Genomic DNA, 14377 nt, shown 5'->3' with positions numbered 1-14377 from the left:
TGACCATTCTTCAATAGCGCGACTCATCCATGCGCAGGCAATAGTGGGCCTAATCAGTGTACCATTGGTAACATAAATGGATTTCAATGTCGTTTCCATTTTGCGGTCTGCCGGCTCTTTAAGAGAAGCCGTGCTAGGAGCAGGGAGAATTACCTTTGTCAACCTCGAAAGTGCACTGTCTAACACAGGGGGTGACTCCCACTTTTTCCTGTCCTCAGCCGGGAAAGGGTAAGCTACTGTATGTGAATCCTTTTGGGAATACGAAATCTTTTATCAGGATTCACCCACATCCCTTCAAACAGAGCATTTAGTTTGTGTGAAGGCGGGAACGTGACTTTGGACTTCTTTTCCTTACATAAATACGCCTTCTCCTGAGGTACAGGAGTGGTTTCTGTAACCTCCAACACTTCCCTTATAGCCACAATCATATATTGTTGTTTTTTTTTGCCAATTTATGATCTATCTCTCTGGATTCACTATCGTCGGCACAAGAGTCAGAATCTGTGTCGGTATCAGTGTTTACAACATTTGCAAATAGTCTCTTATGTGACCCAGAGGGGCCGCCCGCATAAGGAATAACAGCATCCTGAAAAATCACATCTTCCACAGATTTTCTCCAGCATGCAGCCTTAGATTCAGATTTATCTAATCTACGGTTAATCAGATGCATACTGTCACATATCTCTTTCACCCATGCAGGCTCTTGGTGTGCCGGTAGCGCCACCACATTACAACTCTGTGTCCCTAAAATGGCTTCCTCCGGGGAGGAACTCCCTGCCTCAGACATGCCTCACACGTGTACAGCACACCAACAGACACACTGGGACTTATTTTGGGGACAGACCCACAGTGAAATCTGTCAGAGGTACACAGGATAGGAGCAGCCAGTTCACAACTCCAGCGCCAGTATTCCCTGTGAACACAGAATGTCCACAGCCAAATAGCGCCTTTAAACAGTAATTCACACTATTAAATGCACCACAATCGCTTTGTGCCCCCCCTCAATAGCACCCTGTACTTGTCAGAAGTTGAGGAGAGGACCAGCGTGTTCTCTGCAGCCTGAGGAGAGAGAGAAAATGGCACTGAGTAGTGTGCTGGCTGCCTGAGGAAGAAGCTTCGCCCCCGCAATGGCACGTTCTTACACTCATATAAACACTGAAATATTTATACTGGCGGGGGTAGGGCTGTGCCAGCAGCAACTTATGCCCCCTTTTAGCCAGTTTTGAGGTATTTTTCTTGCTGCCAAGGGCGCCCCCCCCCCCGCGCCCTGCACCCTGTAGTGCCTGTGTGTGAGGGCAGCAATGGCGCGCTGCGCTCCCACCAGCCGCGCCGCACCTCAGCCGTCACTTACTTGATAGAAGATCATTCTTCTTATACTCACCTGTCTTCTGACTTCTGGCTCTGTGAGGGAGGTGACGGCGTGCTGTGGAAGTGAGCATCTAGACATGGCTAGCGTTCAGTTCCCTTCAGGAGCTAATGGTGTCCTGTCAGCCAGAAGCAGAGCTATGAAACTCTGAGGAAGTTGGTTCTGCTTCTGCCCCCTCAGTCCCACGAAGCAGGGAGTCTGATGCCAGCAGATCTTCCTGAAAATAAAAACCTAACATAAGTCTTTTCAGAGAAACTCAGTAGAGCTCCTCAGAGTGCATCCAGTCGACCTGGGCACATTTCTAAAACTGAGGTATGGAGGAGGGGCATAGAGGGAGGAGCCGGTTCACACCCAAAGAAAAGTCTTTAGAGTGCCCATGTCTCCTGCGGATCCCGTCTATACCCCATGGTCTTGATGTCATACCCAGCATCCTCTAGGACGTATGAGAAATTGGTAATGACAATCCTGCACTGCAAATCTGTAAGTAGGCATCTTTTATGTCCACTGACACCATAAAGTCCCCTTCCTCCAGACTGGAAATCACTGCCCTCAGAGATTCCATCTTGAATTTGAACCTTTGCAGGTAGAGATTCAGTGTTTTCAGATTCAGAATCGGTCTGACCGAGCCATCCGGCTTCGGAACTACGAAAAGGCTTGAATAAAACCCTTCTCCTTGTTGCGACAAGGGAACCAGGACAATTACTTGATCCTGACACAATTTTTGTATTGCTGCTGATACCACTTCCCTGTCTGGGATAGAAGCTGGTAAGGCCGAATTAAAAAATCGGCATGGGGGAATGTCTTGAAACTCCAGCCTGTACCCGTGGGACACTATTTGTAAGACCCACTGGTCCAGGCCAGATTGAACCCAAATCTGACTGAAGAATTTCAGACGTGCCCCCACCTGAGCAGACTCAGGGAGCCCCAGCGTCATGCTGAAGATTTGACAGAAGCAGAGGTTGATTTCTGCTCCTGTGATCCCGGAGACGCTGTAGACTTTTTTCCTTTTCCCCTTCCTTTACCCGCAAAGAAAGGGGAACCTTTACCCTTTTTGTATTTATTGGGCCGAAAGGACTGCATCTGAGAGTGATGTGTCTTTTTCGCCGGCGCAGGAGCATTAGGCAAAAATGTCGACTTACCTGCGGTAGCCGCAGAAACTAAGACATCCAGCCCATCTCCAAACAAGGCCTCGCCTTTATACGGGAGAGCCTCCATATTCCTTTTGGAATCTGCATCAGCATTCCATTGGCGAATCCACAACGCCCTACGTGCTGAGATCGCCATGGTAGCGGCTCTTGATCCCAAGAGACCAATATCTTTCATGGCTTCCAGCATGTATGCAGCAGCGTCTTTGATATGACCTAATGTTAGGAGTATCTTCTCTCTATCTATCGTGTCAATGTCTGATGACAAATTTTCTGACCACTTTTCAATAGCACTACTCACCCACTCACAGGCAATGGTAGGCCTGAGTAGTGTCCCATTGGCCACATAAATAGATTTCAACGTAGTCTCTAAATTGCGGTCTGCCTGCTCCTTTAGTGAAGTCGACCCAGGCGCAGGGAGAATAACCTTTATTGTTAACCGTGACAGTGCACTGTCTAAAATGGGGGGTGACTCCCACCTTTTCCTGTCCTCTCCAGGGAAATGGTAAGCTGCCTGAATTCTTTTGGGAATCTGAAATTTCTATTCAGGGTTGGTCCAGACCCCCTCAAATAGAGTGTTCAGCTCATGAGATACGGTGAAAGTTACATCAATTTTCTACTGTTTATTAAAGTAAGCCTTCTCATGTGGTAAAGGAGGGGGCTCCGTAACTTCTAACACCTCCTTAATAGCAACAATCATGTATTGAATGTTTTTCGCTAACTTTGGATCTAATCCCCTGAAGTCACTAGTGTCGACACAGGAATCCGAGTCCGTGTCAGTATTAGTTTGTACTACTTGTGCAAATAACCTTTTTTGTGACCCAGAGGGGTCCCCTGTGGATAAAAAAGCATAACTATTAATAAAAATCACGTCTTCCACGGATTTTCTCCAGTTTTCTGCATGAGACTCAGAGTTATCCAATCTCTTACTTATCTGATTCACACTTTCACGTAATTCTTTCACCCATTCAGGCTCGTGGTGTGCCGGCAGCGCCACCACATTACAACTCTGTGTCCCTAAAATGGCTCCCTCAGGGGAAGAGCTCCCTGCCTCAGACATGTCACACACATGCACAATTACACCACAGACACTCTGGGGCTTATTGGGGACAGACCCACAGTAAAATCTGTCAGAGGGACACAGAAAGGGATTTGCCAGCTCACAACTCAGCGCCAAGGAAAAAATCCCTATGTCATGTAATTTGTACACAGAGATCCTTAGCGCTTTTATAATGCCAATAGTATAATTGAGCACCAAATTTACACTCCCCCCCACCCCTTTTTCACCCTGATACTTGATTCAGAAGTGGAGGGTAGGATCAGCATTTCTTTCCCTGCAGCAGCCTGGAGAAAATGGCGCTGAACAGTATGCTGGCTGCCTGAGGAAGAAGCTCTGCCCCCTGTAATGTCGCATTTCTCCTCAGAAATCATTACAAATTTTTATACTGGCGGGGGTGTAGGACTGTGCCACAACAACATATGCTAAATTTTGCCAGTGAGAGTAGGTTTCATGCTGCCCAGAGCGCCCCCCCGCGCCCTGCTGTGCACTGTGTTGTGGATAGCATGCTCGCGCAGCGTTCCCACCCGCTGCGCGGTACATTAAGCTGTCACGATGACCGGAGGTCCCTCTCTGCAGATCTCTGGTTACACTACACACCCGTCTTCTGGCTCTGTAGGGGAAGTGACGGCATGCTGTGGGAGTGAGCGCATAGCCGCAGCTTGTGTTCAGTACCCTTCAGGAGCTAATGGTGTCCTGTCAGCAGAAGCAGAGCCATGAAACTCTTTAGGAAGTTGGTTCCTACTTCTCCCCCCTAAGTCCCACGAAGCAGGGAGACTGTTGCCAGCAGTCTCCCTGAAAATAAAAAACCTAAATAAGTCTTTAGTAGAACTCAGTAGAGCTCCACTAGAGTGCGACCAGTCTGCCTGGGCACATTTTCTAAACTGAGGTCTGGAGGAGGAGCATAGAGGGAGGAGCCAGTTCACACTCTGGAAAGTCTTAAAGTGCCCATGGCTCCTGCGGAACCGTCTATACCCCATGGTACTAAAGTGGACCCCAGCATCCTCTAGGACGTATGAGAAATATTGTGTGTCACCCACCACCTGCTGCTCTGTGTATGTATTGTATATACTTCCATTTGCCTTTGCACAGGAGAATAACTAATATTTTTTGAATGCTGCTCAGTACAGTATAATGCTTCCCAGTATTGTATAATGCTGCTCAGTATAGTATAATGCTGCTCAGTATTGTATAATGCTGCTCAGTATAGTATAATGCTGCTCAGTATTGTATAATGCTGCTCATCATTGTACAATGTTTCTACAGTATATATTGTATAATGCTGCTCAGTACAGTATAATGCTGCCCAGTATTGTATAATGCTGCTCAGTATTATATAATGCTGCTCAGTATTTTATAATGCTGCTCAGTATTGGATAAATGCTGCTCAGTACTGGATAATGTTGCTCATAGATGTACACTAATGTCGTCTCAGCTGCATATTTGCACGCATGGCCATAGACAGCATAGCCAGGCAATGGGGGTATGGACTAATGTAAGGGGGCGTGGCCACACCTCCTTCCAAAAAAAAATCCCATTAAAAATAGTATATGTGGCGTTGCCATGTGCTCCACAGAGGTGTTGGGTCAGGAACAGATGTGGAGGGTGGGGAAGAAGGGAGGGGGGGGGGGGGGCAGCAATCAGTGCAACTTACATACATGCACCAATCACCGATAATCATAGTCACTCAATAGAAAAATCAGGTTTGCATCCGGAGTTTCTTCTTTGGAATACAGCAATCACTTTTTAGAGTTTATTTAATTGAAAGACAGACAAAAGAAACATTTTCCAGATTAGATTCACAAACCTGAATGTCAGGTCTGGAGGGATAGCTAAATTTCACATTCCTGAATTCGATGTCTCCCGTAACCTTGTCAGGTTTAAAGCCTGAAGTTGAAAAGCTGTCTATTTTCGGTACCTGTATAAAAAAATAAAAATTATAATTTATTCAACACCTGTATTTATACACTACAACACTAGTAATGTGTTTATACCATATGACTGGCAATCGTATGTATGACTGGCAATATATAATGTACAGAGTTTTATTATTTATCTGGAATATAATCTGCATTTTAAAGATACACTTTAAATGAGTACACATGGGAGTTAATCCTTCTCAAAACAGCTTCAGAAGGATACGTGAATGTCAAGAAATGTAGCGGAAGGAAGTGTGACTGGCAGGACCAATCAGAAGTGATGTTGTGGAAGGATGTGTGGATGGCAGGACCAATCAGAAGTGATGTTATGGACAGATGTGTGAATGGCAGGACCAATCAGAAGTGATGATACAGAAGGATGTGTGACTGACAAAACTAATGGGAAGTGATGCTGCTGAAGGGTGTGTGAGCAAAAGCGTACCAATCAGAAGTGATGTTATGGTACAGTGGGTTAGATGTATGAAGCAGTGATAAAAGTGGAGAAGTGTGCCATCGCAACCAATCATCTGCTACGTAAAATGTTATAGAATGCACTTGATAACTGTTACTTCAGAGCTGATTGGGTGCCATGGGTGGCACATTCTCTACTGCCATAGTTCTTTTATCTTATCACTGCTACATAGAGTACGTCTAACCTAGTGTGTGAATCGCAGAACCAATCAGAAGTGCTGCTACGGAACTGGGTGTGACTGGCAAGACCAATCAGGCTTCTCTTTTGTCCTTTCTCTTACGTACTAGAGGATGCTTGGGTCCACATTAGTACCATGGGGTATAGACGGGTCCACCAGGATCCATTGGCACTTTAAGAGTTTAAGAGTGTGGGCTGGCTCCTCCCTCTATGCCCCTCCTACCAGACTCAGTTTAGAAAATGTGCCCGGAGGAGCCGGTCACAGCTAGGGAAGCTCTCCTGAGTTTTCCAAGAAAAAATTATTTTTTAGAGTTTATTATTTTACAGGGAGGCTGCTGGCAACAGCCTCCCTGCAGCGAGGGACTGAAGGGGGGAGCAGTGTCCGCCCTGTGGGGTCTGAGCCACTGTCTCCGCTGTCTGGACACTGAGCTCCAGAGGGGTCTAAACGTTCTCCGCCACAGGGGACCGCTCGCCACAGCAGCATGCTGCCACCCCCTTGCAGAGCTGAAGAATCGGTGGCGAGACACCGACCCCCCTAGCAAGCGGGGGATCAGTGTGAAGATGGCGGCACAGGGTAGAAGCGCAGTATTAACAGCGCTCCATGGATGGCTCAGCAGTACATGGTGCGGTGCTGTGAGGGGCGCCCTGAGCCAGCGTGACACCCTACACTGGTCCAGAAGCCTGTCGGGGTCCGTGGATCTCTGCCAGCACTAATTCCTCAGGCCAGTATAATCCATGAAGAGCGGGAAGACAGCGCCATTAAAGGGGCGGAACTTCTCCTCAGAGCGGCCCCATCAGCGTTTCAGCGCCATTTTCCTGCCTGCACAGCGCTGAGAAGGAGAATCAGGTCCCTCCACAGCAACTCCAGCTATCTGTAAACGGTACCAGGGGGTTGTAGAAGGTGGGGGAAGCTGTAATACGACTGTATGTCCTATTAAGGTGCACAGTCAGCGCTGACAAGGGGTCTCCCTTTGGTAAAAGCGCTGTGTGTGGCTCCAATCTCTGTGTCTCTCTTGCCATTCTTGGGGGGGGGACCCTGTCTGCACTCATCTGTGTGTGTGTAGAGTGTTTGGTGGTCTCCTTTAGCTATGTCCAGGGACACTGTGTCATATGCTGCAGAGCATTTATCCTCCCAGGATGATCCCATGCCATGTAATCAGGATAGCACTGGTTTAGCACAGATACCAGCAAGGGAGCCTGAGTGGTTTTCCTCTATCAAATCTTGGATTTCTCAGATTTTTGACAGGGTTGCAAGTAATGAATCTGCAACCCAGGTATTACAGAGCTCTATGGCAGTATGGCCGGTTTCTGGTACCTCAGGACGCTCCACTATATACCCCCATAAGCGTGCGCTTGTGCATGTCACACAGGATGACACGGATACCGATTCTGACACAGACGGTGATGGGGATGTGTTGCGGGGGTCCGCATCTCTTGCAAAGGGGGTGCAATTGTTGATAGAGGCTATCAGGGATGTGTTGAATGTTAATAATACCACACCTGAGCAGGTTGAGGAGGCCTTTTTCACTGAAAATAAAAAAGCCTTGCTAACTTTCCCTGCGTCAAAGGAATTGAATGCTATATTTGAGAAAGCATGGGAAAACCCTAAGAAAAAATTCCAGGTCCCTAAAAGGGTACCGGTGGCGTTTCCTTTCCCTGAGGACAGGAAGAAATGGGAAAACCCGCCGATTGTTGACGCATCTGTGTCCAGACTCTCAAAGAAGGTGGTTTTGCCTGTTCCAGGATCTACCGCCTTAAAAGGAGTCGGCTGATAGAAAAATTGATAAAACACTTAAATCAATGTACACTGCTTCAGGGGCCATATTACGTCCCACTATTGCTAGTGTATGGATTGCAAAGGCAATAGTAAAGTGGTCGGCTTAGCTACCTTACTTGAGGATTTGGATACGATGGATGATTCAGCAGGTTGTATGGTAGAATCCATGAAAGACCTGGGTTCCATGGCTGCGGGAATCTCTTCCATGTCTGTTTGAGCTCGACGGGGACTGTGGCTGCGCCAGTGGCCGGCCGACGCGGAATCCAGAAAAAGTGTGGAGTCCCTACCCTGTACAGGTCAGGCTCTCTTTGGGGAAGCTCTAGACACGTGGATATCCACGGCTACAGTGGGCAAGTCTCCGTTTCTTCCCTCATCAGCACTTGCTCCGAAGAAATCCTTCTCTTCATCTGCAACACAGTCGTTTCGGCCTAACAAGCCTAGAAAGGCCAGACCGTCCAATACCTTCTTTAGGGGAGGTCTAGTTAAGGCCAAGAAACCTGCCGCTGCAGGCTCCCAGGAACAAAAGCCTGCTTCAGGTATGCCAAAGTTCTCTGCATGACGGTAGACCACGCGGCCTGGAGGTGGGGCCAGTGGGAGTGAGACTCAGACACTTCAGTAACGTCTGGCTATCGTCTGGCCTGGATCCCTGGGTGATATTGTATTCCAGGGATACAGGCTGGAATTTCAAAGTCTCCCTCCTCATCGTTTTTTCAAATCAGGCTTACCAACTCTGTTGGCAGGCAGCACTGGACTACAAGAAGCTGTCCAAAAGCTGGTGGAGGCACAGGTCATTGTGCCAGTTCCTCCTCCTGCACAGGCCACAGATTACTATTCGAACCTTTTCGTGGTACCAAAACCGGATGGTTCGGTCAGGCCTATTCTGAACCTAAAATCATTGAACCCCTTTCTAAAGGAGTTCAAGTTCAAGATGGAGTCTCTCAGGGCTGCGATATCAGGTCTGGAAGAGGGGGAATTCCTGGTATCCCTGGATATCAAGGATGCGTACCTCCACAGTCCGATCTGTCTGCCGCATCAGGCTTATCTCCGTTTCGCATTGCTGGACTGTCATTTCCAGTTCCAAGCCCTGCCATTCGGCCTCTCCACAGCACCAAGGGTGTTTACCAAGGTGATCGCAGAAATTATGGTTCTCCTCCGCAAACAAGGGGTGAACATCATTCCATATCTGGACGATCTGCTGATAAAGGCATCGTCCAAGGAGAAGCTGCTGCAGTCCATTGTTCTCACAATACGCCTCCTCAAGAATCATGGTTGGATCCTGAACCTTCCAAAGTCACATTTGGAACCAACCCAGAGGTTCTCCTTTCTGGGAATGATCCTGGACACAGTAGTGCAGAAGGTGTTTCTTCCACTGGAAAAGGCGTTGGTGATACAAGCTATGGTCCGGCATGTCCTGAAGCCAACCCGGGTGTCGGTTCATCAATGCATTCGCCTATTGTGAAAGATGGTGGCCTCTTACGAGGCTCTCCAGTACGGGAGGTTCCACGCTCGGACCTTCCAACTGGATCTCCTGGACAAGTTGTCGGGATCTCATCTCCACATGCACCAGAGAATTTGTCTGTCGCCAAAGGCCAGGATTTCACTCCTCTGGGGGCTCCAATTGCCTCACCTTCTGGAGGGCCGCAGGTTCGGGATTCAGGACTGGGTCCTTCTTACCATGGATGCGAGCCTTCGGGGCTGGGGAGCAGTCACTCAAGGAATAACCTTCCAAGGACGGTGGTCAAGCCTGGAAGCCGGCCTGCCCATCAACATCCTGGAACTAAGAGCCGTCTACAACGGTCTTCTTCAGGCGGCCCATCTTCTAAGATATCGGGCCATTCAAGTGCAGTCGGACAACGTAACAACAGTGGCTTACATAAACCGACAGGGCGGCACGAAGAGCAGAGCGGCAATGTCAGAGGTGACAAGAAAACTCCTCTGGATGGAAAAACACGCGTTGGCGCTGTCAGACATCTTTATTCCGGGAGTAGACAACGGGGAAGCAGACTTCCTTAGCAGACACGATCTCCATCTAGGATAGTGGGGGTCTCCATCTGGAGGTGTTCAAGGAAATAACAGACCTTTGGGGATTACCCCAAATAGACATGATGGCCTCTCGTCTCAACAAGAAGCTTCAACGTTATTGTTCCAGGTCGATGGACCCACAGGCAGAGGCAGTGGACGCCCTGGTGTCTCTGTGCGTGTTACAGTTAGTGTACGTGTTGCCACCACTCCCACTCATCCCAAGAATCCTAAAACTCATAAGGAGAACAAGGGTTCAAGTGATCCTCATTGCCCCAGACTGGCCAAGAAGGGCTTGGTACGCGGACCTTCTGTATCTACTCTACTGCAAGAAGAACCGAGGCCTCTTCCTGTTCGGGAGGACCTGCTGCAGCAGGGGCCGTTCGCCTATCAATACTTACCGCGACTACGTTTGATGGCATGGAAGTTGAGCACCTGATACTTGCTCGGAAGGGCATTCCAAAGAAGGTCATTCCTACCCTCATACAGGCTAGGAAAGGGGTAACATCTAAACATTACCATCGTATTTGGAAGAAATATGTCTCTTGGTGTGAATCCAAGAAGTTTCCTATGGTGGAGTTTCAACTCGAACGTTTTCTCCTCTCCTCCAAGCAGATGTGGATATGGGCCTGAGGTTAGGATCTGTGAAGGTCCAGATTTCGGCCCTATCCATTTTCTTTCAGAAACAACTGGCAGCCCTCCCTGAGGTTCAGACCTTTTTGAAGGGAGTTCTGCACATCCAACCTCCATTTGTACCGCCTACAGCACCTTGGGACCTTAACGTGGTGTTGCAGTTCCTCCAGTCGGATTGGTTTGATCCTCTACAGGAGGTTGAGGTCAAATTTCTTACATGGAAGGCGGTCACGTTGTTGGCCTTAGCTTCTGCTAGACGCGTCTCCGAATTGGGGGCTTTATCCTGTAAAAGCCCTTACTTGATCTTCTCCGAAGATAGAGCTGAGCTCCGGACACGTCAGCAGTTTCTTCCGAAGGTTGTGTCGGCATTTCATATCAACCAACCTATTGTGGTGCCAGTGGCTACTGACTCCTCAATTACATCAAAGTCATTGGATGTTGTAAGGGCTCTGAAGATATATGTGAAGGGAACTTCTCGTCACAGAAAGTCGGACTCTCTGTTTGTCCTATATTATCCCAAGAAAATTGGGTGTCCTGCTTCTAAGCAGACTATTTCTCGCTGGATCATGTTCACTATCCAGCATGCTTATTCTACGGCAGGACTGCCGTGTCCAAAATGTGTTAAGGCCCACTCTACTCGACACTATCGGTGTATAATCCTTCTCTCGAAGATGTCCGTCTCCTCGGGCACAGTTTCTAGACTGAGTCTGGTAGGAGGGGCATAGAGGGAGGAGCCAGCCCACACTCTCAAACTCTTAAAGTGCCAATGGCTCCTGGTGGACCCGTCTATACCCCATGGTACTAATGAGGACCCGAGCATCCTCTACGGACTACGAGAAAAGGATTTACCGGGCAGCCAATTGTTTCTGAAAGAAAATGGATAGGGCCGAAATCTGGACCTTCACAGAGCCTAACCTCAGGCCCACATCCACACCTGCTTGCAGGAAGAGGAGAAAACGACTGAGTTGAAACCCCACCGTAGAAAACTTCTTTGATTCACACCAAGAGGCATATTTCTTCCAAATACGATGGTAATGTTTAAACGTTACCCCTTTCCTAGCCTGTATGAGGGTAGGAATGACCTTCTTCAGAATGCCCTTCCGAGCAAGTATCAGGCGCTCAACTTCCATGCTGTCAAATGTAGCCTCGGTAAGTCTTCATAGGCGAACGGCCCCTGTTGCAGCAGGTCCTCCCGAAGAGGAAGAGTCCTCGGTTCTTCTTGCAGTAGATTCAGAATGTCCGCGTACCAAGCCCTTCTTGGCCAGTCTGGGGCAATGAGGATCGCCTGAACCAGTGTATGTGTTCTTCTTATGAGCCTGAGTTTTAGGATTCTTGGGATGAGTGGGAGTGGTGGAAACACATACACTGACTGGAAAACCCACGGAGACACCAAGGCGTCCACTGCCACTGCCTGCGGGTCCATCGACCTGGAACAATAATGCTGAAGCTTCTTGTTGAGACGAGAGGCCATCATGTCTATTTGGGGTAATCCCCAAAGGTCTGTTATTCCCTTGAACACCTCCAGATGGAGACCCCACTTCCCTGGATAGAGATCGTGTCTGCTGAGGAAGTCTGCTTCACAGATGTCTACTCCCGGAATGAAGATGGCTGATAGCGCCAACGCATGTTTTTCTGTCCATAGGAGTATTCTTGTCACCTCTGACATTGCCGCTCTGCTCTTCGTTCCGCCCTGTCGGTTTATGTAAGCCACTGTTGTTACGTTGTCCGACTGCACTTGAATGGATCGATTTCTTAGAAGACGGGCCGTCTGAAGAAGACCGTTGAAGACGGCTCTTAGTTCCAGGATGTTGATGGGCAGGCCGACTTCCAGGCTTGACCACCATCCTTGGAAGGTTACTCCATGAGTGACTGCTCCCCAGCCCCGAAGGCTTGCATCCGTGGTTAGAAGGACCCATTCCTGAATTCCGAACCTGCGGCTCTCCAGAAGGTGAGGTAATTGTAACCACCAGAGGAGCAAAATCCTGGCCCTCGGTGAAAGACTAATTCTCTGGTGCATGTTGAGGTGAGATCCCGACCACTTGTCCAGGAGAACCAGTTGGAAGGTCCGAGCGTGAAACCTCCCATACTGGAGAGCCTCGTAAGAGGCCACCATCTTTCCCAATAGGCGAATGCATTGATGAACCGACACCCAGGTTGGCTTCAGGACATCCCAGACCATAGCTTGTATCACCAACGCCTTTTCCAGCGGAAGAAACACCTTCTGCACTACTGTGTCCAGGATCATTTCCAGAAAGGAGAACCTCTGGGTTGGTTCCAAATGTGACTTTGGAAGGTTCAGGATCCAACCATGACTCTTGAGGAGGCGTGTTGTGAGAACAATGGACTGCAGCAGCTTCTCCTTGGACGATGCCTTTATCAGCAGATCGTCCAAATATGGAATGATGTTCACCCCTTGTTTGCGGAGGAGAACCATCATTTCTGCCATCACCTTGGTAAATACCCTTAGTGCTGTGGAGAGGCCGAATGGCAGCCTGGAACTGGAAATGACAGTCCAGCAATGCGAAATGGAGATAAGCCTGATGCGGCAGAAAGATCGGAATGTGGAGATACGCATCCTTGATATCCAGGGATACCAGGAATTCCCCTTCTTCCAGACCTGATATCACCGCCCTGAGAGACTCCTTCTTGAACTTGAACTCCTTTAGAAAAGGGTTCAATGACTTTAGGTTCAGAATGGGCCTAACCGAACCATCCGGTTTTGGTACCACGAAAAGGTTCGAATAGTAACCTGTGGCCTGCGCAGGGGGAGGAACTGGCACAATGACCTGTGCCTCCACCAGCTTTTGGACAGCTTCTTACAGTATGGTGCTGTCTGCCAACTGAGTTGGTAAGCCTGATTTGAAAAAACGATGAGGCGGGAGACTTTGAAATTCCAGCCTGTATCCCTAGGATACAATATCTATCACCCAGGGATCCAGGCCGGGAGATACCCAGACATGACTTAAGCGTCTGAGTCTCGCTCCCACCGGCCCCACCTCCAGGCCGCGCAGTCCACCGTCATGTGGAGGACTTTGGCGTACCTGATGCAGGCTTTTGTTCCTGGGAGCCTGCAGCGGCAGGTTCCTTGGACTTACAGTAACTAGACCTCGCGTAAAGAAGATATTGGACGGTCTGGCCTTTCTAGGCTTGTTAGGCCGAAAGGGCTGTGTTGCAGATGAAGAGAAGGATTTCTTCGGAGCAAGTGCTGCTGAGGAAAGAAACGGAGACTTGCCCCCTGTAGCCGTGGATATCCACGCGTCTAGAGCTTCCCCAAAGAGAGCCTGACCTGTATAGGGTAGGGACTCCACACTTTTTCTGGATTCCGCGTCGGCCGACCACTGGAGCAGCCACAGTCCCCGACGAGCTGAAACAGATATGGAAGAGGTTCCCGCAGCCATGGAACCCAGGTCTTTCATGGATTCTACCATAAAACCTCCTGAATCATGTATGTTTCATAAATATAATGCAACATCATCCCTATCCATCGTATCCAAATCCTCAAGTAAGGTAGCCGACCACTTTACTATTGCCTTTGCAATCCATGCACTAGCAATAGTGGGACATAATATGGCCCCTGAAGCAGTGTACATTGATTTAAGCGTGTTATCAATTTTTCTATCAGCTGGCTCCTTTAAGGCGGTAGATCCTGAAATAGGCAAAACCGCCTTCTTTGAGAATCAGGACACAGATGCGTCAACAATCGACAGATTTTCCCATATTTTCCTATCCTCCTCAGGGCAAGAAAACGCCACCAGTACCCTTTTAGGGACCTGGAATTTTTTCTCAGGGTTTACCCATGCTTTCTCAAATAT

At 48.7% G+C, this 14377-nt stretch overlaps 1 protein-coding gene across 2 annotated transcripts in view; it reads right to left on the bottom strand.

Annotated features, from left to right (window-relative positions):
- The window catches only part of LOC134927267 (ATP-dependent translocase ABCB1-like), a 503919-nt gene that overhangs the window by 227115 nt on the left and 262427 nt on the right, over positions 1–14377 (bottom strand). For both annotated transcript variants that reach the window (XM_063921477.1, XM_063921479.1), the window contains exon 11: positions 5376–5486. In XM_063921477.1, the coding sequence (XP_063777547.1) occupies positions 5376–5486 (111 nt within the window). The remainder of the gene's footprint in view (positions 1–5375; positions 5487–14377) is intronic.

Source organism: Pseudophryne corroboree, chromosome 5 (assembly GCF_028390025.1).
Source record: "Pseudophryne corroboree isolate aPseCor3 chromosome 5, aPseCor3.hap2, whole genome shotgun sequence".
NCBI classification, from domain to species: domain Eukaryota; kingdom Metazoa; phylum Chordata; class Amphibia; order Anura; family Myobatrachidae; genus Pseudophryne; species Pseudophryne corroboree.
The sequence above is the reverse complement of the archived record's forward strand: the minus strand, read 5'-3'. Positions and strand labels throughout refer to the sequence as shown.